The sequence below is a fragment of the Podarcis vaucheri genome (assembly GCF_965113315.1).
Source record: "Podarcis vaucheri genome assembly, chromosome: 10".
Classification (NCBI taxonomy): Eukaryota; Metazoa; Chordata; class Lepidosauria; order Squamata; family Lacertidae; genus Podarcis; species Podarcis vaucheri.
In genome coordinates, this window is record NC_138748.1 from 17463937 (window position 1) to 17491178 (window position 27242).

Here is a 27242-nt window from a genome sequence, read left to right on the forward strand (position 1 = left end):
CTGGGACCAGCCGTGAAGCAGTATCCCTAAGGAGAGCATGATAGTTGAACATTGTTTTCTCGATGGCGTCACCCTTGCTTACCATCACATTAGGGGAATTGTGGAGCTTGGGATCAAAGTCAATATTGTGATGGAAGGGTGCTCAGAGAAGCCTTCTTTCGTAGCATTTTCATGAACCGATGCAAAATGTATATACATTACAAAACTGTCAGACATGTGGTCCATTAGGAACTAGGCTTTAAATTGAACAGCTTCTAACCTCATTCCGCTCTACCTGTTTTGTCGTCTCTGTGGGCCACAATATTAGTGGCTCTTAACTGCTCACTGCTCTTTAAGTTCTGAACTGGACTCCTCTTCACACCTTGAAAATGTATTTTAATTATTTTCAATTGTTGTGTCCTCTATTATATGTACGTGACACAGTTAGCAGCTTATTTAATTTCACACTTCTGCTGCACCATTCCTCTCAAAGAGCTGTCTCGGTAGTGTATGACTTCTAAAAGGCTGTGTTATTGCCATCAGGGCTTTGTCCCCTTTACTCCTTTTGATGCTGAAGTGTTATGTGAAATTATAACTGGTAAACTCTAAGTGCCTATGTTTTCAAGGTGATGCATTAATGAATTAAGACACGATTACCACTGTTCTGTCTTTAAACTTATGATGCGTTTTTTAAAAACCTGTACATTTCAGACCAGATGGAATTGGAACGGTAACCATTGAAGAGAAAGAAAAGTTTGAAGATATTAAGGAAAGGCTTACTTCTCTTTTGGAAAACCAGATTAGCCACTTCAGGTAAACATTTGCATATTGCAAGTTTGACATGCCTATTGCTATGAGGAAAGAAGGAGATGGTAAATTAGGGTTTAGATCCTGGTGCAATCTTAAATTTGAATGCCGTTCAGTTTTTATAAACCAACTAAGGCTTTTGAAGAGGAATATCACTCTTCCCATCAGTTGGTTTTTTAAAGAATCAGACATTTACTCTACCTAATGTTGCAAGTCGCATGTGAATTTTGCCCATTCTGTACCAATTTATGCCGGTTATGCAAACAGATCAGAGACTTGCAAGCATGGATAGTGCAGACCAAAAATATATAGCACAAATGACCCCTCCTTTAAAAAAATATAACTTTCTCACTTAACACTGATTTTGCCTATCAGTCATTGCTATTTTTCCTTGGTGGAGAGCGAATTGTTTACACTAGGTATGTCATAGCAATTTGGAATGTGAAATGCAACTTTACAACCAGTAGCGTTTCTGTATATCTTAACATATTTTATATGGTAACAAGAGAAAGCACAAGGACAGGGCAAAAATCATGCAGATAATCTAAGAATATTTGGGCAAGAAAATGCAATACCTTTGTTATTAGAAGCTGAGGATGTAGAAGTTTATTAAGGCTGCAATCCTGTACTCATTTATCTGGAAGCAGGTCCCATAAACCTTAATGTAGCCTGCTTATTTCTAAGTAATTCTGTGTGGGATTGCACTGCTAACTTGTTAATCTTGTTGATTTAAACCTCTATGAAATCTCAAACAATACTAGTAATTGGGGTAGTACACATTTTACTTCTGACCCAGTTCCATCTTGAAGCCATCCCAATAGAAATGAAGAGCCTTAAACCTTGCACACCCACATTAAAAGCATCCATGAATAAATGTGTTTTGAGAGCATGCCTAAATGATTGGCATGAGAGAGTCAATTATACCGCTCAGGGCAGGAAATTGTATAACTTTGGGGTTCTGTCCCTCGTGCCCACCCACCTATGCCCCCAAAGGAGCACATATTTTTCTAAATAATTTTAAAAGAAATATATACAAATGTTCTTGTCACACAGAGGTGCAACTTTAGCTGAGATTCCTGCAATTTGGGGGGTTGGACTAGATTAGATGATTCTTGGGGTCCCTTCCAACTGTACACTTTTATGTTTCTAATAAAGGGTCTATCTTTTGTCTATCTTTAAGGTATTGTTTCCCTTTTGGGCGTCCAGAAGGAGCGTTAAAAGCTACACTTTCATTACTCGAAAGGGTACGTTCTGAGTTTCATTTAAGTTTTTCCAGTACGTGTGTATTTTTTAGAAATTGACCAAAGTGTACACATTACAAACTTTGGTATTATTTCCAAAATGTTAATTCCCCCCCCCCCGGGGGGGGCAGACACCTATTTAGTACCGAATCAGTTGAGTAGAGGTAAAAAGGTAAAGGTACCCCTGCCCGAACGGACCAGTCTTGACAGACTCTGGGGTTTGTGCGCCCATCTCACATCTATAGGCCGGGGGCCAGCGCTGTCTGGAGACACTTCCGGGTCATGTGGCCAGCGTGACAAAGCTGCATCTGGCGAGCCAGCGCAGCACACGGAACGCCGTTTACCTTCCCGCTGGTAAGCGGTACCTATTTATCTACTTGCACCCGGGGGTGCTTTCGAACTGCTAGGTTGGCAGGCGCTGGGACCGAGCAGCGGGAGCGCGCCCCGCCACGGGGATTCGAACCGCCGACCTTCGATCGGCAAGCCCTAGGCGCTGAGGCTTTTACCCACAGCGCCACCGACTTTAAATATTTTTAGACTATTTTAAATCAGTCATGGGATTCATATCTTTAGAATTCTCTCACATAGCAATATACTTTATGGAGGAATTCTCCATGGAAATGAGTAAAGTCTTTCATACTCATAAAATGTAATCCCTAAAAAACGTAAGTAAAAGTCTGTTGGATCAGTCTACAGGTTGACCTAGTTCAGTATAAGGCTATCAGTGGCGACTATCCATTATAACCCGTGTTTAAGGAAATTTGCCTTTACTGCATACTGCTTTAAATACCTTCCATTGCTAGACTCTTCAAGAAATCTTAGGAAGCTCATGAACGATGTCCGGAGAGCTAAATTCAGACCTAGGAGGCATGAGTTCAAACAGAGGTACCACAGGTGGTGCTGTGGTCTAAACCACTGAGCCTCTTGATCTTGCCGATCAGAAGGTTGGCAGTTCGAATCCCTTCAATGGGGTAAGCTCCCATTGCTCTGTCCCAGCTTCTGCCAACCTAGCAGTTCGAAAGCTTGCCAGTTTAAGTAGATAAATAGGTACCACTGTGGAAGGAAGGTAAATGACATTTCTGTGGGCTCTGGTTTCTGTCATGGTGTTCTGTTGTGCCAGAAGTGGTTTCGTCATGCTGTCCACATGACCTGGAAAGTTGTCTGTGGACAAACGCTGGCTCCCTTGGCCTGAAAGCGAGATGAGCGCCACACCCCATAGTCGCCTTTGACTGGACTTAACCATCCAGGAGTCCTTTACCTTTACCTTTTTACCAATTTGAATAAAATATTGGCTGATCGTCTTGCCTTAGCCGCACCTACTCTTTTGTGGCCTGTGTCAACCCAATACCAGTCTCCGGTATCATTCTTGTGGCCTTCCCTTCACCTGCCACCACCATTATTTTCCTGTGCCGGCAATGAGGTATTTTTCTTATTGGAATTTGTGTGGTAGGGCAAATCCAGATTTAAGTAAAGAAAAAGTATGGACTGGCATTTTGATGATGACGACATCATGCAGATGCCATGAAAAGCTTCTGAGTAGGAGCAGCACCCTATTCCACAATAGATTTTTTTGGATTTGATATCCCGCTTTATCACTACCCGAAGGAGTCTCAAAGTGGCTAACATTCTCCTTTCCCTTCCTCCCCCACAACAAACACTCTCTGAGGTGAGTGAGGCTGAGAGATTTCAGAGAAGTGTGACTAGCCCAAGGTCACCCAGCAGCTGCATGTGGAGGAGCAGGGAAGCGAACCCGGTTCACCAGATTACGAGTCCACTGCTCTTAACCACTCCACCACATAAACTTCCATGTGAAAGCTCCCTACAAGTGCTGTAGATGAACTCAAGCCAATTGATGTTTTCTCATCCTTTCCCCTGCCCCCAATCTTTAATGTAAAGATAGTTTGACCTTATGAACGGCTATAAATATTACAAGATAACATGTATGTTAAGTACTGTGTAAACACTTGTTTTAGCCTTGTGTTTCATTTAGAAATTACGTCTGCAGGTGGGCAAGTCAATGTTACGGCCTAAACGGCTGCTTTTCACTCAAATCTGCAGAGATTAATAGCTAAGTCGATTAGCGACTTCCTTTTCTTTCAGTCTCTAATTGCCAGCAAATCTAAAACAACTATTAGTATATGTTGGAACCTTTTCTCTTGGGGGGTTATGGTAATGTGTCTAACTCAAGCACTGTCTTTGACGCAGGTTTTAATGAAAGATATTGCCACTCCCATACCAGCGGAAGAAGTGAAGAAAGTGGTTAGAAAATGTCTGGAGAAAGCAGCCTTGATCAATTACACTCGGCTTACAGATTATGCCAAAACAGAAGGTTAGTACAGCAATCAGCTAGCTACCAGAGTGGCTGCAAAAGCTATCGGCGCCTATTAACTGAATATATTTTGTGAGCAGCCTTTTCTCTTTCCTGAGCAAAACCTGTACCACAGCAAGGAGAAATATCTCATTAAAATCTCAGCTGGTGAACTACTGAGCTTTTTCCTATTCATGGCTTTAATATACCTCCTGGGACCGCGCTTGAATGAGTGATCTTTGCTTTGTGCTGAAGTTCTCCTTTGTCCTTTATTTTAAGGGCAGTTTTGTGTGTCGCATAACTGGCCCAAATCAACCCATTCTAGAGGGTACTTTCTTGCCCAGTTTTAACATTTGAACTTAGTTGCATAAGGAAGAGACACTGGGCATTCCGGAGCCATTGAATATAGCCCCTTACCTAGCTCCAATTCCCAGGTTGCCCCTTGTTTATTAATACACATAATGAAATCCATCTCGAGCCCTCAGCCAATGGGCTCACTTACTTGTGAAGCTAGAGAAAGCTTTCTTCCAATAGGAGAGAGTGGACTTTTTTGAAATTTCCCTTTTGTGTGAGTAGTGTTTTAACCCCCAGGGGTGGGGCAGGGTGTCTCAGATGATAAATAATCATTTAAATCTTGAATCTTGAATAGAAACCAGATACATTTATATAACATATAATAAAGGGGCTTGCAACATCAAGAATTGTTGGTGAATAATAGTAATAACAATAATAATAACAATAATAATAATAATAATAATAATAATAATAATAATAATAATAATTTATTACTTATACCCCACCCATCTGGCCAGTCCTCCCCAGCCACTCTGGGCGGCTCCCAACAGCATATTAAAACATGATAAAACATTAAACATTTTTTTAAAAAATCCCTAAACAAGGCTGCCTTCAGATCATCTTCTTTATATGCAACAAGACTTGCAAAGGAACACAGGATGATACAGATATTCATCTGTACATTTTTTCGCTGCCAGATTTCCACCATCTCTATGGTTAAATGGGAAAATGTTAGGTTTCTGACTTGATAATCAACTTGATAATCAGTTGGGGCTTGAGCTCCCCAAGACCATTTCCAGAAATGTTGACAATTGTAAACATGCACTTTATTGTCTATTTCACATTGCTTTATATTTCCACATTACCTAAGATGCTGTGGTGTGGTTTTTTTATTCCACCATCACCTATAATCTTTAAGAAGAAATCGGAAACATGATGGAGTTGTAATGGGTTATTTTGCAAAGCAAAGTATGGAACATATGAAGCTGTGTCACACCAAATCAGATTGTTGGTCATCTCCATCTCAGCCTACCCCATCTCAGTGCTCTTCAAATGTTATTGGACTCCAACTCCCATCAGCCCCAGTCAGCCCCTGACAATGGTCAGGGATGATGGATGCTGTAGTTTACAACAATTTTGTGTGTGTGTGTGTACCAATATTGTTCCAATAACAGCCCCATTATAACAATCCCAATTTTATCCAATTAATGCCATTTATTCAAATGTCAAATTATACAATTTAATTAAACTGGGCCCCCTGCATGCTAGAATTGATGAGTTCATTCTTCTATATTTTTTCTGTGTTCCAAATTGTTAATAATTTTCATTCCATCCAGATGTAAGAATCTCCTATATAACAGCTACTATCTTGTGATTTCAACTTGTGTTGGTATAATAGGTAATTTATAAAGTTTTAAGTGAATAACTTCAGCTGTAATCCTCATTCTTTCCTGCCTGTGACAATTTCCCCCATGATGTTTTCCCATCCATATATGGGTGCTGTATCCTTTACTCCTGCAACTGTTGATGGTTCCTGTCATGTCTTGGGAGAAGCTGTTATCTCACAGTTTCCAAAAGTCACTTCATCGCTTCGTCCCGTGATTTGCCTTCCAATAAACAAGCCACCTTTGCCATTTTTCCAGCCTAGGAAGAGCGGTCTGAATCCAGACTGCAGATAGTTAATCCAAAAACTTCTCTTCTCACAGCTGGTAGAATCTTTTCCTTCCTCCTGCTGATTTATGCCCATTTATCCTTATCTCATACACATTCCTTTGTGGATAATGGAGGTTACGGAAGATTTTGCTCTATATTTTCAAAGCACAGCATTTCTTCACCCCTTCCCTCTCAGCTCCTCTCTCTCAAACATGCAGTTCCAATTTTGTTAAATTCCACATTATACAGTAGTACCTCAGTTTTTGAACGTAATCCGTTCTGGAAGACTGTTTGACTTCCAAAACGTTAAAAAACCAAGACGCAAAGGGCGATCTGCAATTTCAATGGAGACAATTGGGGGGGGGGGGACTCAGCGGAAGCCGTTTGGCTTCCAAAAAGCGTTCAAAAACAGAAGCAATTACTTCTGGGAACGTTCTGCATCCGAGACGCTCAAAAACCGAGGTACCACTTTATTCCAATTTCTTCCATCCTCACTTGTGCAGATATTTTAAAATAAAACTTGCATTCTGGGGCAGAGGGTTGCCATATCATGAATGTAGAGAAAAACCGTAAGTAAGCAAACCTTGGGCTCCCTCCCCGTATTGTCTCTTTCACCTAATGAAATCCGCTCTCAATCCAAACCTTTCACATCCTTGTAGCTGGGTTGTATTTGCGGTTTCTTATCTCATCGTCTCTGACACGCACCTGTAGTTTACTCCAATTAAAGTCCAATTAGCAGGATAACCTGTGCTTCCAGGAACGGGATTGGGGGGGGGTTGTGGCAGCCAGAGTGCTCCATGCACCCAGTGTCTTTGCCTGCCCTCACATTCCATGGGGAAGCGAGTGCCAGACCTCCAGGCAAACTGCAGATGGGAGCCTGATTCCTCTTCCAACTGAAGAGGAATGCAGATAATGAAATTCCCCCATCAATATCTGATTATCTCCATCTCTCTCTCTCTCTCTCTCTCTCCTGCTATGTTGGGAGAGTCTCCATTCTTGGCGAAGGTAATTTGCAACGTCTTCATACTAAGCATAACAATAACATGAGTTGTTTAAAATTCATAATTTGGTGGAGGCCATTGTATAGATTATTATTTTTCTAATCACATGCTCAGTATATTCTGCAACAGTTTATTTTTAGCCTGACTGAAATTGTAGTCACAAATAATACCAAAAGCAGGGGAGAGGAATGGTGCCGGTTGTATTTAACAATTCGTTTTAACTTATTTTCCCGTCTCTTCACCATCACTGACAAACATGAGTTAGCCAATCTCTTGAGTGATTAACCAAAAAAATAAAGCCATCTCATCACTATAGCAACCAATATTATATCATGGGAATAACAACATGAAAGCACCTCAGTAACCAGTTTATCATAATTAATTAAGATATCATGTTGTGTTTAAATGAAGGAGGATATATGTGGATCTTTCTGAAAATGAGAAAGATACCTTTTCACCTTCGGCTAGCATCCTATGCATGCTTGCAGCAGGGGGCTCTTGCTGTTCAATTATCTAGAGTTTTTAACAAGCTTGTTTGGCATAATTGGTGTAAAAATAGAAAGTTTCTAAAAGAAGGCACCCAAGCTGGGCTGAGAGTCAAGCAAAGTAATCTTGGTGTGGAGCTCATTGTTTACAGGTGATATAAATATATCATTCCTTAGATCCTCTGAAACTTTACAGAAATGTGAAAAAGGAGTCACATTAAAAAGTACAATGTATTTTTTATTTATTTTTTTGTCGTGGGGACTAGGTAAGAAAGCTCACAGACCAGGGCATGAGCTGCAGCCAAGTATACCTGCGTCAGTGCCTGAGTGGAAGACTGGTGGGGCGGAGGCAGGATCCTATATGTGCCCCCCTTGAGTTGTGGGGAAGAAAAGCAAGAACAGAATTAGTTCTTGACGGAAACAGGAATTCCATATTGACACGCCCAGGGGGGAAAAGGCCATATAACTGGCTCAGATTATTGCGTTTAAGTGATTTGAGTCAACAGTGTAAAGTACAAAAACCTAAACGGAAACAAAAGATAAGTGAGGCCTAACTCTCTCTTTAGTTAAAGGTTTCTTTCATACAGTAAATAACAAAAATATCACATTATTTCATCCAGAAACATGGGAAGACTTGAGTTTGGTAGCGTTAATAAATATTCCCACATTCAGCTTCCTGGTGTTTCTGGGTCCTGGAATCATGAGTGAGGGAGAAAAAGGTCTTTCTTTCCACTATCCCCACATGTTGCTCCCTGTCCCACTGTCTAGTTTTTTCTCTAAATAGCTCCAAATACTGTATCCTTTCATATGGATATGCATATGGAACTATGCATAGCAATTCCTTTTCAAAGTGAACATGCCCATAGGGCCTAATTTTTCAGTTCCAAAATTTTACAAACAGAATCCAGTTTTTAAGAAGATTTGTGTACAGGCATTTCTTCTTTTCCTCAAACATTTATTAACTGTAAGCTTGTCTATAAACATAGGATCCCATGTTTTTCTCCTTCACTGGCCAAGAGTTAGCCAACAAGCTGATTTCCATGCTTTAGCCAGTGAAGCGCATGCTATTGTTAACATGTTCACAACTAACACAACATGTTCCTTTTGAACCTGCCCCTTTATTTCTCCCAGTAACATTGCTGGGGAATTAATTTGCCTCACATACCATAATTGTATCCTTGATACCCTTTACAATAATAAGTCAGTGTTGTTTTTCCTCTCTTAGATCTCCAATACCTATTGGATATATTTTGACACATTTTTGCTATTCTCATAAGCATTAAGTACCAGTATTCTTCCAAAATATTTTCAATTTTCTTCTGTCACTGAAAGACTGAATTCTGTCACATGCTTTTATCCCCAAGTCATTCCTTTTAGTTGTATCCAGGAGTATTCTATAGATTTTTGACGTCAAACCTTTTGTTATATCAGCTTTTTCATAAGATGTCAGTGGTCTCTTTATGTTCACAAAGGCCCTTTGAGACTATTTTTTTTTGTAGTAAGCAACAATAAGTGACTTATTAATAATAATATACCCTGTAGTTATTTGGAAATAGTTTCTAATTTGTAGATAACAGGAAAGGATAGCTGTAGACAGTGATTTCTTTATCTGGGTTGATGATGCAGATTTCAGTCAGGGCAGGGGTGAAGTTTTGCAGCCCTGCAGAAATGCTATCAGAAATACAACAATTCAACACAAGCAAAACTATGTGAATTTGCTTAGTATGTATAATTCATTCAAGTTGCACAATCCAGTTTTTCTTGGCATACAATGTCAGGATATGTTTTTAATTCAGAGTACCCACAGTCATCAAATACTACCATTTTCTTAGCAAAATAGATACCATACCTGACGGACGGCCTACAGAAGCTTGGTTGACCCAGTATCAGTTCAGTTGGTTGCTGGTGTCAATGGAATGTTTAAAAATGTTGATCTTTTTCTCTGATTTACATCTGCAGTACATTTACTCCAATCATTATTTTTGGTTGTGAAAAAACATCCAATTATTAATCGCAGAAAATGGGTTTTCATGTTGATAGCAGAGCATATTTCATAGAAATTAACAAAAACACTGTTCAGGCTTTTCCATTTGAAGAAATATAATGCCCATTATAGGATAGAAAATAAAGTCACAGACATCATTTATTTTCTTGCTGATCCCATATAAAAATTATGTTGTGAACTTGATTATCGGGATGAATTTGTTTCTTTTTAACAGGATGTTAAAGAGGTTGCATATTTTTGGTTGCTAGAATAAACTGATTTCTTATACATTACAGCTTGACTTACATAATGGAGGTAAACTAATACTACTATTTTCCGCTTCTCCCTCCTCCCTTTTTTTGTGCCCTTTCATTTAAGCTACAAATGAAAAGGATCCAGGTGACTGCTGTGTTAATTGTGTGCATGTATGCATGCATGTATTTAAGTGATCATTACGGCTTTATTAATTGTACAATGTAACAACAATAAAATAAATGCATGCTTATTCAGAAGTAAGACCTATGGGACTTACTGCCACCTAAGTATATATGGGGCCTTTGGCTAAGTCACCGGGACCATTGTATCAAAATGGAAGAAGAGCCCTCTCTATGTGTTGTAGTCAAGGAGAACTTGTGACAAGGTTGTGGATCTCTGCCAAGTAGCCCCTCCACATCCAGTTCAAATGTCGGAAAGGTGGGAACCTTCATACAGACTTCCATGTGATCTACAGTTCCATATCACGTGTCAGCCTTTTCATGCGAAGGCTTCCTCTTCCCCCTAGACATTTGCACTGGGCATGCAAGAGCCAAGATGACATATTCTCCATAACTGTTAGCATTATGCTTGAAGAGGGCTAATGTTTATCACAATTCAAGTTATCCCACCGGCAGACGCATTCTAGGGGGAAGTTATTACCATGGACAAAATATTTTACAAGATTGTATAAATGTTTCAGCTTCACTTATAGAAGATTACATCTTGCACATAACAAATTGACCACAGTATAAAAATAGACCATTTAATGATGACAATACAATACGCAGTGTTTTGTTTTCTAAATGAACAATTAAAATGGCACTGCAGTAGCTTTACACTTATATGTTACGTCACGGACCACCTCGCTTCATATAAAATATCCTGGAATCTGCGTTCACCATCTGTGGCCTTCCTTCGTGTGCCTCTTCCATGTGAGATCCAGAAGGTGGCTGCATGAGAAAAGGCCTTTTCTGCAGTGGCCCCCTGCTTGTGGAATACTTTCCCCAGGGAGGTTGCCGTGCGTTTTCATTATATATATTTTAGGCGCCAGGTGAAAACTCTTCAACCAGGCCTTTGGCTGATTAATATCCTACAGCCTTTTAAATAATATCAGTCTACACTGGGGAACCGTGCAGGGCCAAAATCTCCTCATTTTTCCAACAGTTCCATGGAAGCTGAAACAACCACCAATTTGATCACCAGCAGTGTTCTTTCTGCAGAGAAATATCTAGGGGTAGCAATGTGAGGTACAGTGGTACCTTGGTTGTCCAATGCCTTAGTTGCCGAACAAATCAGCTCCCGAACATCGCAAACCCGGAAGTGTGTGTTCCAGTTTGCAAACGTTTTTTGGAAGCCGAACATCTGATGTAGCTTCCAGTTGGCTGCAGGAAGCTTCTGCAGCCAATCAGAAGCCGTGCCTTGGTTTTTGAACCATTCCGGGAGTCGAACAGACCCTCATTACAGATTAAATTCAAGAACCAAGGTACCGCTGTATTGCAGTATTGGGCTGGTCATTTGGGATCTTTTCTTTTGGGGAAAGCTTTTTTCCCCCAAAAGCCATCCCAGAACCGGTTTCAGTCATGTGACACCCCATTCTCATCAAGTGTATGTTGAAGCAATTTTTTTCAAAAAATCATTTGTAGAGATTGGCAAAGGGAGCAGGGAGGAGAGCAGGAATGGACCATCTCCAGATGTCAGGAGTGCATGCAGGAGCCAGGTCCTGTGACCGGTAGGACTTTGTAGGACTGGGGCTTTCCTAAATTTGTTCTGAAGAGGCAAGGTGCGGCCGCACAGGTGAGGCCGATTGGTAACTCACAGCACCTGGTGGCAAGAGCTGGGAAGGGGTATAAGGTCAGCATTTCCCTTCAGCTCTTTGCCACAGCAACATGTTTCCTGCCTTCTGCGTTTGGCTTCTTGGCTCCTTGCTTCCTGATCCTCGGACCCTTGGCTTCTTGACTCCTTGCTTCCTGACCCTCAGACCCTTGGCTTCTTAACTCCTGGCTTCCAGACTCTCATTCCTGCTCCCACCCCGCCGTCTTGCCCCAGGTACTGTCGTCCTCCACCGTGACACCAGGGAATTTCAAAGGTGGAGGAATCACAAAGGGACAAAGGTCTTGATAAGGGGAGGAAGTAGCCTTGCAAGTTTCCACCTCTTGCTTTCTCTTTGGTCTGCAGGCTGAAGGTTCCTCATCCCTGATCTCTTGCCTCCACTGACTACTGGCAGCATCTCTCCAGGGTACCCGACAGTCTTTCCCAGCCCTGCCTCCAGATGTCTGGGATTAAGCTAGTGACTTTTTGAATGCAAAGCATGTGCCTCTGCCACTGAGCCACTTGGTTAATATTACAAATAGATTAAAATTTCTCTTGCATGTAGAGGCCATCCCTAAATAAATCACAATTCACACACAATTTTTGTTTAAGATTTTTAGCATAATTTTGGCCACAACTTTATTAAATTGCATAAATGTGAGTGGTTGCTTAGGCATTGATTCTGACTATCTGTCCCCTGCCCCGAGACAGAACTGACTTCTGGATTCCAGTGAAAGCCAGTCAGGGAAAACGATATTGGGGAATTAACGGAATTCCCTTTCTGCAGCAGCATTGGAGGGGCAAGCACTGCCAATCCTTACCCCTCCACCAACCAATTTTTTCACCAATGCCTAACTGCAACCTTACAAGTTGTGACGATTTGCTACACAGTAGGCAAAAACCAAATGGCACCAGCCAATCAGCCAATTGGACAAAATTCCTACCAGGCCCCTGCCCCAACGGCAGACGACCCCATGACAGGCATAGCAAGGTCAACGCAATTGCCCTAGATTAGGGAGGGTGGGCGGGCGATCCGATGCACACAGCAAAAGAGCCCAGTCAGTGCTGCGTGACTTGGGATAAAGTTAAAAAAGGGGGGAAAAGAAAAAGAAAATTCAGAATTTTGAAGCACTGGAGAATTATAAAGTAAAATGTGTAATTTTCCAGAAAGTTCCACTGCCCACCTCACCCTGATCTGAGGTTGACTTCTTTGAAGCTCATTTTCTTTCAGCAGACAGTAGCCTAACAGCATTTATAACCAGTCTCAATTGGTGGATTTCTCACCAGACTATGTGTTCCATCTAGTGTCAGCTCACAGACAGTATTATTTTATTTACTTATTCCAGTGCTTATCTTTCCTCAACACTACATAATGAGATTAAGGGAAGAGCAGGGCAAATGGCAGTAAGTTTAATTTCCACACTCTAAACAATTTCTATGAGATGCCATCAATGGAAAAAAATGCCACTGTTGGACCTTGGGGTAACATATAGGTGTAAAGCAGTGACATTTTAATGGTTCTTTTAGAAAATAAAACACTACGCATTGTATTGTTATCATTAAACGGTCTATTTTGCTATTGTGGTCAATTTGTTATGTGTGATGCGTAATCTTCCATACGTGAAGCTGAAACATTTATACAATCTTCAAAAATATTTTTCTGCAGTAGGAACTTCACCCCAGAATGTGGTGGGGTACTACATTTTATGTTGCCGCTTTTGTGATGTTGCTTCAGCGTGTTTTCTTAGTAGCGGCTAGAATTTCAGGGAACGGGTTGATTAGAATTTCAGTCCTCTGAACTTTGAAGGGGACCTTTCCTTGTCCATGTGGCCAGAGCAGAACTGGAGCACCAATGTTCTCTGAAGTTCACACACCTATGAGTGAGCAGTGTGTGTGTGTGTGTGTGTGAGAGAGAGAGAGAGAGAGAGAGAGAGAGAGAGAGGGAGAGAGAGAGGGAGGGAGGGAGGGAGAGATACCCACACACGTGCGCACGCAAATGTGCACATCTAGCATACTGATTGGTGTCTTGCCTCTGTGATACGTACATGCCATGCCAGGCACAATGGATTTCCTCCCTTTTTGTGCGCGTGGACTCTTGGTGCTACTGCCGAATCGGCACAGAGAAGGGTTGCCTTGGTGATGTCCCCGAGGTTAAGGTCACTTTCCATTTTCAAAGACGGCTAAGGTGGTGATGTGATAGCTTTGAGTGATATTTGTAGGAGTGGTGAAAAGGGAGCTGCTGACAGGGTTGTGCTCCCATTTCTCCTCCTCCCTGGGAGAGGCACGGTTTCTCTAACAAGGTTTTTTTTCCTGTTCTTTTCAAAGCATTTTGATCCCGGTGCAAATTAAATTACAAGCTTAAACACTCTTTGCATTTAATCGCAGAGTAGGAGCTAGATCTGCATTTCTTCTACCTGCATGGCACCCTTGTAGTTTCCACCTAGTTCCTGGGGAGTAGAGGGCAGCTCCAGGGGAAGAAAAACTATTCTGTGGGGGCCTAATAATGAGTTGTATGCATAGAGAATCTTAGCATCTCTGTGCATGTGATCAAAACTTGGGTGGTACAATATGGTTAGCAAAGCAGAAGCTGATGACTATTACAGAATTCGTTGCGAATTCTGCAAAATCCCAACCATATTGGGCTTTAAAACGTGTTTATAGCTCTCCTGATTGCTAGAGCAACCATAAAATAAGGGAGCAAGTTTTACCTTGAAGTTCGTTTATATAATCACAATGGGACTGTCTGTGGTGGTGATGTCAGTGCCCAGGACTGCCTCAGTTACATGTCACCAACTCTCGTGGTTCCATACTAAGTACAGTGGTACCTCAGGTTAAGTACTTAATTCGTTCCGAAGGTCCGTTCTTAACCTGAAACTGTTCTTAACCTGAACCGGAGCACAATTCTGTTCTCATCCTGAAGCAAAGTTCTTAACCCGAGGTAATATTTCTGAAGCACTATTTCTGGGTTAGCAGAGTCTGTTGTAACCTGAAGCGTATGTAACCCGAGGTACCACTGTACCTCCAAATTCTCCCTGTTTTTCCTTTTTCTAGCCTTATCTGTCCAGAGCTGGTTTATAAAACACTCCTGAGAAAGTAATAAAGGCTTTTGTCATTTGCCCTTTTTTGGCATTGTAAGCAATCTAGTAAATACTTTGAATCGACTCAGGAGTTTGACACTACCTTTCTTCCTTGAGCCCCTTTTCCAAAAAAATTCCAGGTAAATATTGTAGATGAATTAGTCCCCAATCCTTAACACATGTGCACATAGTTGGAAAACAAAATGAAAATTTTACCCAAATCTCCTCATTTTGAGACCAGACGAATGCAGGCAAATGAGTACATTTAATTTGTGCATATCTGGGTTTACTGACTAAGTGATCTGGCTTTTTAATGCAGAATTCAAATGCATAAATACCAAAGTAGACACGACATTATAATTTGGTTGGCTTTCGCCCCTCGCTGCCCTAGAGTTAATTTTTGCACGTTTTCCATACACATTCTGTTTTTCATCCTTCATCCTTGGTTTGTTTGCTCATGTTAACAATAATGAATGTTTATAGTAGCATATCTACCATATCTACACTGGGGAAAAAAGTGATAAGATTGTGCCATTCAATAGGACTGGGATAGATCTGGGATCATGACATTACCAGATTTTAGCTTCTGTTTGCTGATGAAATTAGCCAGATTTCTAACTGTGAACGAGTGCAGCGGTGCAAATTTGCTGGGGGAGGGGGATGGAGAAAAGAAAAGAAAGAAAAAGGCTGACAAAGTGAAGGACGAAGGGTAGGCTATGGCCAGGAAAAAGGACAATGAGAGACTTCTGTCCAGACAAATGGCTCAAAAGCTTGCACCTCTTTAATGAGGTCTTTTACAGACAAGTTTTCTATAAAGAATGGCTGCATGTAAATGCCCTCCAAGCTCACAAGGACTTGTCTGAAGGAAAACAAGAGCACTAGAGGCACTATTGAACTGAAGGCAGAGTAGAGCCATTTGTGTATGTGGTGAGAGGCCTTCTGCGGTAATTTAAAGCTCTTAGTGCATGTTCATTTCACTGAAAGAACAAAGGGCAGAATCGGTGAGTTGGCCGGTGGCATATATCTTTGTATTGGATGCTGGTTTTCGTTCAACGGCACAATAATCAAATACACGAGCAAAAGGCTTGTCTGTGCTAATGTGCAAATCCTGCAACCTTGCTGTGTTCATACAAGCAAGAATTTGCTGAGTCTGTGATGCTTCATCACTACCAATTCAACAATATGAACTCGGCCATTTCATCGCGTTGACCTCTGATTCACACACCCAGACCGCCCCCCCACCTCTCTCTGGAGGGCCAGAGCTCCTTCATATCTGGTTTAGAGTGTTATCCAAAGGCCCACAACTCACAGACTTAACATACAGAATAAGAGAACAAGAAAAACATACGTTTAAAGAAGATTAGAAAACATTTATTGAATATTTGGGAAATAACTGTGTACAGCTGAAAATGCTGGCAGCATTAAGATCAATTCAACAGTGTAAATAAGTTCTGATGGATGTAATAATGGAATACTGAATGGTATGGTTTTTGTAAAATATGCAGGGGTTTATGAAATGAAAAATGAGCCATGGAAAGAGAAGAAGGGAAGTCATTTATATCTTAAGGATGTAAAATGAGTATCTTAAACTGTAAAACGAAAAATGGAATAAAAATGATATGCAGTAGTCCCTCGGTTTTCAAGTGTGTCGGAAGCCGAACATTTTGGTTTTCGAACACCAAAAACCTGAAAGTAATTGCTTCAGTTTTTGAATGCGCCTCAGAAGTCTAACGGCTTCTGCTGGGTGTTTTCCAATTTTTCTAATATGAACTTGCAGCCAGCCCTTTGTGCCTTGGTTTTCAAACGTTTCAGAAGTCGAACTGTCTTTCGGAACAGATTACGTTCGAGAACCGAGGTACCACTGTATTTAATAGAGTGTCATCCAAAGTCTGTGAACAGTGCAGTTATAGCGTGAGATGCAAATGGAACTCATAACCCACCTACTTTCAGCAGCCAGAAACACCATAACCAGACACTGGAGAGACCTGTCAGGAGTAAGCATGGACCAATGGTACCAAATAGTATGGGAAACAGCCTTAGTAGAAAAATTAACCAATAAACTGAAACTGACATGGGGACAAATAGAAGAAGACGACGCCTTCACCCCAGTGTGGCTACCCTTTATCACATACACAGCCCAACAAGACAATGACAAAAATCCACCAACGGCATACGAATCAATATGGTTAACCTGATTCAAAAACACCCACCCACCCCACTCACACACAAAAACAAAGATCGCCACAGCCAATCACAAACAAACAACCACACCCTAGGCCAACCCCAACCTCTCTCACCACCAAAGGGACACAAGTGAATAGCAGAGAACCTGCACAAGCAACACTGACACAAAACCCCACATATATAAAGTATAATAGAAACATCACCACCTGACACCAGCCCCACTCACCTTTTCCCCCCTCCACCTCTTTCCCCCTTTTCATCCTAATGTCTCAACAAATGAAACTGATCTGTAGAAACTGTTACAGTGGTACCTCAGATTAAGTACTTAATTCATTCCAGAGGTCCGTTCTTAAGCTGAAACTGTTCTTAACCTGAAGCACCACTTTAGCTAATGGGGCCTCCCGCTGCTGCTGCGCCGCCGGAGAACGATTTCTGTTCTCATCCTGAAGCAAAGTTCTTAACCCGAGGTTCTATTTCTGGGTTAGCGGAGTCTGTAACCTGAAGCGTATGTAACCTGAAGCGTATGTAACCCGAGGTACCACTGTACACTTGGAAAGAGAGAAAGAGACATTGCACATACTTTTGTAAACCAAGAAAATATTTATTAAAAAATACATTATACATAAATAAATAAATAAATTCTTCCTGTAGAGCACAATTTTTCACCCACTGTGAACCCCAATGTAGGCAGCTCAATTTGAACATAACACTAGGCGTCCCTTCTACATCTCCAGTGTCGTTGTGAGGAGGTAATTTGTGGCTTCCATCTTAGATTAGGTGCAGTTTATCATGTCATCTGAGCACTAAACTGAGGTTAATCGTAACTGTGGTTAGTGAAAACTTACCCGTCTCACAAACTGTGGTTTGAAGGTGGTTTGTTTCTATCGGCAGTAGGTAGTATTCGCCACGGTTTGTCCAGGTTTGAGCGACATGGCCGGCTGCGGTTGATCAAAAACAGATACATATGCTTCCAAACTCCTTCGGATGACCACATAGGAGGGAGAAGCAAGGAATGCACAAGCCTAGAGGAAAGCTAGTTTCATTCCCAAACCAGCCCATTGTGTGATAGAGGAGAAAAACAAGCAACTAACCTCTGCTTTTGTTCTATAGCTCACAATGGAGAGGATTCAGACTTGGGTGTGGCAAAAGTTGAGCATCTGATGTCCCAGTGCAGATGTACCTGTTACATCTGAAGTATTAAATTAGAAAGGGCTCACAGAGTGGTGTTTTTTGGGGGGTGGGTTAAATATTTTTTTGCATGCATGCAATCTGGTCATAACAACATTGCCATTATCTATATTGAAAGCATGGCTGATGTGCTTGAAAGTGTCAGCCTTTTAAGTCATCAAATTCTGTGTTGTCTCACTTCTCTGGAACGTTTCCTGTTCCCACATTTTCCTAGCTGTGATCATCCTATCATTTGTGTGTTCCTTTTCACTGCAGAGACACTGAACCAAGCGTCTCCTTCTGTAAAGCTGGAAGAGGTTATTCATTTAGCAGAGCTCTGCATTGAAGTCCTACAGCAGAACGAAGAGCACCATTCAGAGGTGAGGATAACGGCATTAGCTGTACTATAATGCTCAATAGCCACCGTCTATGGCCTCGGTGTGAAGCAATTCTGTCAAAAAACATTACAGCGAAAGCCTGTGACATATGTTAAAGGCAATTCACATTTGCAGAGCCGTAATAGTTTTGAAGGTTATGAAAAGTGAAGTGAAATAAAACCCGACTTGGGTTTTCTCTTGAATAAGCTTCAGGTTTCAACATTAAAAATAAATAAATATAAACAGCAGATAAAGCAGAAGGGAAAGGGAGAGATGTGTCTAGTCGTCAGTCCCGAAATCTCACAGAGTGCATAGTGCGAATGATCCAATTTCCCATCTCTTGACTAAAATAAATAGCAGAAGAGAAAGAGGGGAGGCCCTTATGAATGACACTAGATTTAAAAGTTAGAAGGCAGAGGCACGTTTAGTATTGCTGTAAGCTAACCAACGACACAGTCCCATTTAATCTGTCTTTTCCTTTTAAAAAAGTGGGTTCAGTCCATGAGGAAGCTCTGTTAAATGAATGAACATGCATTCTGCTCACAGGCAAGTCCTATTTGTTTTGGGGAAGCAAATGTTGGAGACATCCCTAAATAACTTCCACTGAAGCCACACGGTACCAGTGATATTTCTAGAATTAAGAGTTCCCTTTGTTTTACAAAATGAACAAATATATTTCATACACTTGCATTAATATTGTTGTTATTAAGCGTGTTAAAAGTTTGATCAACTAGCTTGCAAAGATGCTTGGAAGGAAGTTCATATTTTTTGAAATAAAAACCTTTTGTAAAAAAAATTCTGGGAAATCATACAAAGTGGTAAACTAAGATATGGTGTCTATAAATATGATCATTCAAAACATCTGCTTTTATCTCACACTGTCGATTCTAGATTTTAGCTTACATCTGTCATGTGTGAACTTGTTATGGATATTTTATTTTATACTGAAGAAACAGCTGTTTCAATAATTTGAAAAGCACTCCCAAGAGGACTAGTATTCTTCACTAGTATTACCACTGCGTTACTCTGTAAATAATTACTTAATAAAATATATATGTGGGTTTTGTCTTCTGAAAATATGCATTAAAGTGAAACGTTTTTTAAAGAGTCATAGGAAATGTCAGAACTTACATCCTTATGTTTTTGTTCTTAAATTGCAATTTTAGTGCATAGTTCTGGAAATAATTTTACATACAGACATACATTTTATAATTCTTATGAATATTTCTTCTTGAAAAATATTCATTATATCTCTCTCCAAATATTAATAACTGAAAATAACTTGATACTATTAAAGACAGTACAGATCTTGTATCCTTGTAGAAAAAGAGAACCTGTAATCTGCTGGCTTCAAACCCATGTTTAACCATTTTAACTTTTTTTCCCCCACAACACTACCAAAATTTTGGATTCCCTCAGGGAAAAGAGGTATGTAGCTCATCGCAACCAAGGCAGGACATTTTTTTTCATGGTTCCATGCATGGAATTGTTAACCACTTTCGAACATGTCGCATCAACTCTGTTCATTGATGGTTTCCTTTCCCCATATTTATCTTCCTTCTAAAATCCATCATATTGGTATCTTCTCTTTCCTCCGTGTGGTTCTGCCTTTAAGTTTCACCTCTCTCATGGAGCCATCAAACAGCCTTGAGAAGAACTGGAGAACCTTTGTCCCTCCAGATGTTGCTGGACTGAAACTCCCATCGTCTTTGATCATTGGCCGGTTGGCTCGACCTGATGGACATTGGAGTCCAGCAACATCTAGAGCAGTGTTTCCCAACCTTGGGCCTCCAGATGTTTTTGGACTACAACTCCCATCATCCCTAGCTAGCAAGACCATTGGTCAGGGATGATGGGAATTGTAGTTCAAAAACAGCTGGAGGCCCAAGGTTGGGAAACACTGATCTAGAGGACCAAATCTTCTCCAGACCTGTCCTTTAAAAGACACATCAATAAAATCAAACTAATGAATCCATCACTGGGTTGTGAACACAAAAACGGTAAAATGTGCATGGTATGTTTGGAGCTTTTCAGGGCCTAGACTCAAGTAGGTTGGTACCCCGTAGCCTGTATCGTATAAGGTAAAGGGGACCCCTACCGTTAGGTCCAGTCGCGGACAACTCTAGGGCTGCGGCACTCATCTCGCTTTATTGGCCGAGGGAGCCGGCGTACAGCTTCCGGGTCATGAGGCCAGCAAGACTAAGCCGCTTCTGGCAAACTAGAGCAGCACACGGAAACGCCTTTTACCTTCCCGCCGGAGCGGTACCTATTTATCTACTTGCACTTTGACGTGCTTTCGAACGGTTAGGTTGGCAGGAGCAGGGAGCGAGCAATGGCAGCTCATCCATCGCAGGGATTCGAACCGCCGACCTTCTGATAGGCAAGCCCTAGGCTCTGTGGTTTAGATCACATGTTCCTTATGTATATGTATCCCATATAGAGCACTAAAACTTACCTAAAGCCAGGAGATCCATGAAGGCTTCCAACTTGGCTACAATTGTCCACCAAGCAGGATAAGGGAATCTGAAAAGAAGCTCATCTAGCAACCCATATCACTGAAGGTCCCCCAGGGAGAAGCTGCAGAGAAGGGATAGATGCCGTGTGTCACTTCAGTCTTGAGCAGAGAGTCAGCAAATTGGAGCCACTGCTGAGTATTGTTCTGTCGGCTGTGTAGCAAGTGCTGCCATATAGTATAATACACATTTTAAACAATAGTCTGGAAAAAAAGAAATCAGCCTTTAATCTCATACAATGACATTTCTCTCTCTCTTCCTCTCAGAGTGCATGTGATAAATCACTAATTGCATTCATTTTGGTGTCTTGTTATATGGAACAACGTTGTGTCTATGATATTTGTCTGTCTAGTTTAACCACTTTATTCATAGGCATCAGTGGGTCAAGAGAATTTTTCCAATACAATTGAATTCCCTCCCCCCCACACACTACATTGTTTCTCTGCAAGGATATATAGAGATGGGAAAGAAATTGACTGGTTTCCTGGGCTGCATTGTGTGTTGCTTTAAGTACATGCTCAAAATGAGATATTTAGTAACGAAAGCAAAGCAAGATTGGGGAGAAGATTATATAAAGGGAAATCTTTTAATGCCTTTTTCTCCCAATTTCAGCTTTTGGGCTAATTAATTAGATGGTTATTTATATAGTTTGATGTTCTTCCTCTTAATTGATTTCATTTTTGCAGTATTTTTATCTGAGATTTCTAGTTAGAGGAAGGAAGAATCTGACCTCTGGTTTTCACATAGGCACCGGTTATACTTTTTGATGCTGCCAATTACCATTTTCTTCAGTAACAGGTAGAGAATGGTCCGGTCATTGTAAGAGCTAACCAGTCTTGGAAAATACTTTTTCAGCTGTCAACAATATTCCCTTTCTAGCTGCAGCCATTAAACCCATGCCAAAAATTACCAAAGTCATAAAAGAGTCAAGGATATGAGTGACACCTATGTGGACATTTTTAGTATCTCAATGCTTCGTTACTCTTAAGAGTCCTGACTTATTAGCAGATATGTCTAAGTACCTGTGGCTATCATTCATATCTACTGTAGTCACAATGATATGTTACTTCTAATAACTACCATTAAGGAATTCCTTATCAGTCATCTACAATGTTGTTGTTTCAGGGGAAAATGCCACAATGTTGTATATTAATATTTTGTAATTATCCAGGGGAGCATATATCTCCGTAGCTGATACCGGTGAAGTATGCAAATGGTACATAGGAATATAAGAATCTGCCATTTACCAAATCGGACCATTAATCAATCACAAGAGAGAGAGAGAGAGAGAGAGAGAGAGAGAGAGAGATGGCTTTCATAAATATTCACTTACAACTTAGCATTTCTAAATCAACCTACAGTGGTACCTCGGGTTACAGATGCTTCGGGTTACAAACGCTTCAGGTTACAGACTCTGCTAACCCAGAAATAGTACCTCGGGTTAAGAACTGTGCTTCAGGATGAGAACAAAAATCGTGTGGCGAAAGCACAGCGGCAGCAGGAGGCCCCATTAGCTAAAGTGGTGCTTCAGGTTAAGAACAGTTTCAGGTTAAGAACAGACCTCCAGAATTAAGTACGTAACCAGAGGTACCACTGTATTTACCTTCTTTTATGCTTATAAAATTTACCTTAATAATTGTAAAGAGGTTCCAATAATTAACATTACAAAATATTTTAACTCAAAACTGCAAACGTTCTCAAATGTTTACAGTGTTCTCTCATCTATTGTACAAATTTACTCCAGTCCTTTCCAAACAGCTCGTCACATTGGTTTCGTATCTTCCCCGTCAGCTTCACCTATTCTGCATATTCCATCATTTTAATCTGCCATTCTTCCAATGTTGGAAGTTCCTGCTGCTTCCATTTCTGGGCTAAAAGTATCCTCTTGGCTGTGGTAGCATACATAAAGAAATTTATGTCTTTTGGGGGGATTTCTTCTCCAATTATACCCGACAAAAACGCCTCTGGTTTTTTAATAAAGGTATTTTTAAAAAACTTTTCCAGTTCATTGTATATCATATCCCAGTAGGCTTTAACCTTAGTACAGGTCCACCACATATGGAAGAAATTCCCCTCCTTTTCCTTACATTTCCAACATTGTTTGTTTTGATTAGGAGACTCTTACTCTCAGAGTTGTGGGTTCAAGCCCCACGCTGGGCAAAAGATTCCTGCATTTCAGGCGGTTGGACTACATTGACCCTTGTGGTCCCTTCCAACACTACAGTTCTATGATTCTATAATCTAGCTCAGTATTGTCTCCATTGATGGACAACGACTCTCTAACTCAGGCATAGGCAAACTCAGCCCTCCAGATGTTTTGGGACTACAACTCCCATCATCCCTAGCTAACAGGACCAGTGGTCAGGGATGATGGGAATTGTAGCCCCAAAACATCTGGAGGGCCAAGTTTGCCTGTGCCTGCTCTAGAATCTGGTGACAGAGTTTTCCAGCCCTAGCTGGACATGTCAAGAATTGAACCAGAGAGGAGGTCTTCTGCATTCAGAAATTCATGGAGCTAGTGTGCATCTACATCTCATTTTCAGAGTCAACCTACACATTAAAACAGTCTCGTAAAAGCCACTTTAAGAACAAACATACATTCGTTACGTGGCAGCTAGAGAAGGGCCATTCTGACCATTTCAGTTTCTCTCTGTTTTTCTATTTTCCAATATAAGTTCAGGTCTCTGCATTTCTCCATTAAGGTAAAGGTAAAGGGACCCCTGAGCATTAGGTGCAGTCGTGACAGATTCTGGGGTTGCGGTGCTCATCTTGCTTTATTGGCCAAGGGAGCCGGCGTACAGCTTCCGGGTCATGTGGCCAGCATGACTAAGCCACTTCTGGCGAACCAGAGCAGTGCACGGAATTGCTGTTTACCTTCCCACCGGAACAGTACCTGTTTATCTACTTGCACTTTGATGTGCTTTCGAACTGCTAGGTTGGCAGGAGCAGGGACCGAGCAACAGGAGCTCACCCCATCACGGGGTCACCCACGTCCCTATTAGTTTGACTTTTTTAAAAAAAGTCCTCGCGAAAATTCATCAACATTTAGTTTGAAGTTCTCCCAAGATGTACATTTTATTTGCCCAATATACACATTTTTGCAAGCAATTTTCCGTGATATGATGCATTTCCCACCAGAATATGCTTTTAAGGTGGCCTTTACCATCTGTAGTTTTTATTGTATCAAAAATAATTTCAAGATTTTTAAAAATCTGCTTTTTTATTAAATCTCCAAAAATATTCCAAAACATTTATCGTCATATACAATTTTTTTCAGTATAAATTTCTTCTTGACTTCTCCCTTCCTTTCCTGATGTTTATTTTGTACTTCTCTTTATGAGCTAGTTTACAATAAACGTGTTTTTATTATCTAAACTTCACTGTCATTAGTTCTTTCAGTAATCCATTACATATATTTCAAATCCTGCCCACAACTTCATGTATGGGTAATACTTTGGTACAGGCATAGGCAAACTCGGCCCTCCAGATGTTTTGGGACTACAACTCCCATCACCCCTGACCACTGGTCCTGTTAGCTAGGGATGATGGGAGTTGCAGTCCCAAAACATCTGGAGGGCCGAGTTTGCCTATGCCTCCTTTGAAAGATAATCCATCAATGCTCTCCATTCCTCCTTTATCATTATGTCCTCTTGGTTGGGCAGTTAATTTCGCCATTTCAGCATAGTCCATCAGTTTCATAAGCTGTTACTCAGAATGTTTTTAACCAATGAAACATTTCTGCCCTCAATGAAATATACCGTATTTTTCCATGTATTAGATGCCCCCATGTATATTACGCCCCTATTTTGGGGGACTAAATTTAAAGAAAATGCCATGCTGCTGTGGGACACGCTCCCTAGAGCGTGCGCCTCCTGTGCGGCATGGGGGGGGGAGTTGTGTGCCCACCAACCAGATGGCTGGCGGCCCACAGCTCCCCCCCCCTCATGCCACAATCTGTGTATAGGACGACCCCAGTTTTTTTACATGATTTTTGAGTCAAAAAACTAATAGACGGGAAAATATGGTACTGTCTTCCTTCTTCACATAAGTAATATACAATGCAGAATATGACTTTCCTTAATGCAGTTGTTTTTTTCCTAAGCAGAGTGTACACAACTTGCCATTGCTTCATGAAAATGCACGTTAGTGTGTTTTATCGTATTTTGTGTGTGTGTGTGTGTGGAAATTTTATTTATCTTCCTACTCCCTTTTAATTAAAATTGTGTCTCACTTGTGATGCAGGCCTTTGCTTGGTGGCCAGATTTGCTGGCTGAACATGGGGAGAAATTTTGGTCTCTGTTTACGGTTGACATGGATTCCGCACTGGAAGCACAGCCACAGGACTCTTGGGATACTTTCCCTCTTTTCCAGTTGCTTAACAACTTCCTACGAAATGACCGTAAGCTTTTTTTTAACAGTTTAGTTCTATCATAACATCAATTGCAGCTATGAATTATTTTGCCTTTCGAGTGTTCAGAGCTGGCCTAGATTGTGTAAATCTATGTAAACATATGTATTTCATTTAACCCTAGCCTTTTCACATTTGTGAAAGTTGTGACCCTGTATGCTGGTTCATGGGAGTAAGCCCTGGTGGACTCAATGGACTTCCTTTAGAGTAAACATGCATAGGCGTGGGCTGCAAGACAGCTGTCAGCCAATTATGTATATACTAAATTAGATATTAGGACACAGCCGTTATATTAAATTAGCAAAAGCTAATAAGATATCTATGCAGAGTGGCTCTAACAGTTTTCTTGCCGAACGGGGTATCATAATTCCTGGGACATCCCCTGTTAGAGAATCATGGCCTGGTTCTGCTATGTGCTGCAAAACAGATGCATGTGAGCTGCAGAAAGGCTAAAAATCTCTTCTTGCCCTAGAAATTCAGAATTGAATACAGTGGTACATCTGTTTTCGAATGTCTCTGTTGACTAACGTTTCAAAACTTGAAAGCCATAAACCTGGATGTAAATGCTTTGATTTCGAACACTTTTTGGAAGTCGAACATGCTGTGTGGTTTCTGTTTTGAGTTTCCCTATTGTATTGAGTTTTCTGTGTTGGGTTTTCAGAACTCAAACGGTCTTCTGGAATGGATTACGTTCGAAAACCGAGGTACCACTGTGTTCCACGGGAGAAATTTTAGCAGGCAGATCTCCTTGGCATAAAAATGAAGCCTATGTCTCTCTTGTGCATATTTCCATGTTGCACTTCACAACGATTCATTTCAAAATCTTTACTTATATAAGCGCCGCCCCTTACCCAGTGTGGGTTACGTTTCTGGCCCCCGCGTGCGTAAGTGAAATCGCATGAAGTGGGGAGCACCCTCTAAACACCCCTTAAATGCTCTCTCTGCCACACATCATCATCATCAATTAAATTTATATACCGCCCTATACCTGAAGGTCTCAGGGCGGTTCACAGAACAATGCGTTTTGATGATAGGCTGAGATACATTTCTTTACCTAGGCCTTTGGATGAGTGCGTATCTTCCCTCCTCCTACTCTGCTGTGTGCTGCAGTTCTGTGCTACTTTTGTTATTCTGATAACTGTGTTTTATTTTACAATTTTAATTACACACTGTTCTTAATTGTTATATTTTGCAGCCCACCCAGCGACCATTTGGCGAAGGGTGGGCTATAAATACAGATAACAAAATAAATAAATTGAAGCGCTGCCTCACACCAGCGTACAGGAGTTGAACAAGCACGTGTCAAATGCAAACACTGGTTTTGTCACAAGCCGCAGGGCACAACAAAAACCTTGGCATTATGCTGCTTTGACAGGGCTGACAGAAATGCCAACATTTCTGCCAAGAGGCAGAGGTGCATGCCAGTCTTCAACTACACTAGGGTTGCGTATTATATGCAAATTGCCTTCTGTGGAGTGTGACAAGCAACTAGCCTTCTTCCCAACTTTTGAAGCAGCAGAGGTGGGTGAGGATTCTCCCGGCAGCCAAGAAGTGATTTTGCCTCCTCCCCATTGCCAATTTGGGGAGGATGGAAGGGAGATGTTTGGCTGCTGTACTAGCAGCAAGGGCCAGACAGCCGCATCCTATGAGGCTTACTTTGGTCAGAATAGAGTACAGTTGTACCTCAGGTTACAAACGCT

At 41.2% G+C, this 27242-nt stretch overlaps 1 protein-coding gene across 13 annotated transcripts in view; it reads left to right on the forward strand.

The window, feature by feature from the left end:
• Nucleotides 1-27242, forward strand: part of CADPS2 (calcium dependent secretion activator 2) — a 367142-nt gene that overhangs the window by 261793 nt on the left and 78107 nt on the right. For 7 of the 13 annotated variants that reach the window (XM_082239470.1, XM_082239476.1, XM_082239475.1 and 4 more), the window contains exons 14-19: nucleotides 691-792; nucleotides 1967-2030; nucleotides 4233-4356; nucleotides 10131-10151; nucleotides 18521-18624; nucleotides 25377-25533. In XM_082239470.1, the coding sequence (XP_082095596.1) occupies nucleotides 691-792; nucleotides 1967-2030; nucleotides 4233-4356; nucleotides 10131-10151; nucleotides 18521-18624; nucleotides 25377-25533 (572 nt within the window). The remainder of the gene's footprint in view (nucleotides 1-690; nucleotides 793-1966; nucleotides 2031-4232; nucleotides 4357-10130; nucleotides 10152-18520; nucleotides 18625-25376; nucleotides 25534-27242) is intronic. The other 6 variants (XM_082239477.1, XM_082239479.1, XM_082239474.1 and 3 more) reach the window with 1 other exon arrangement.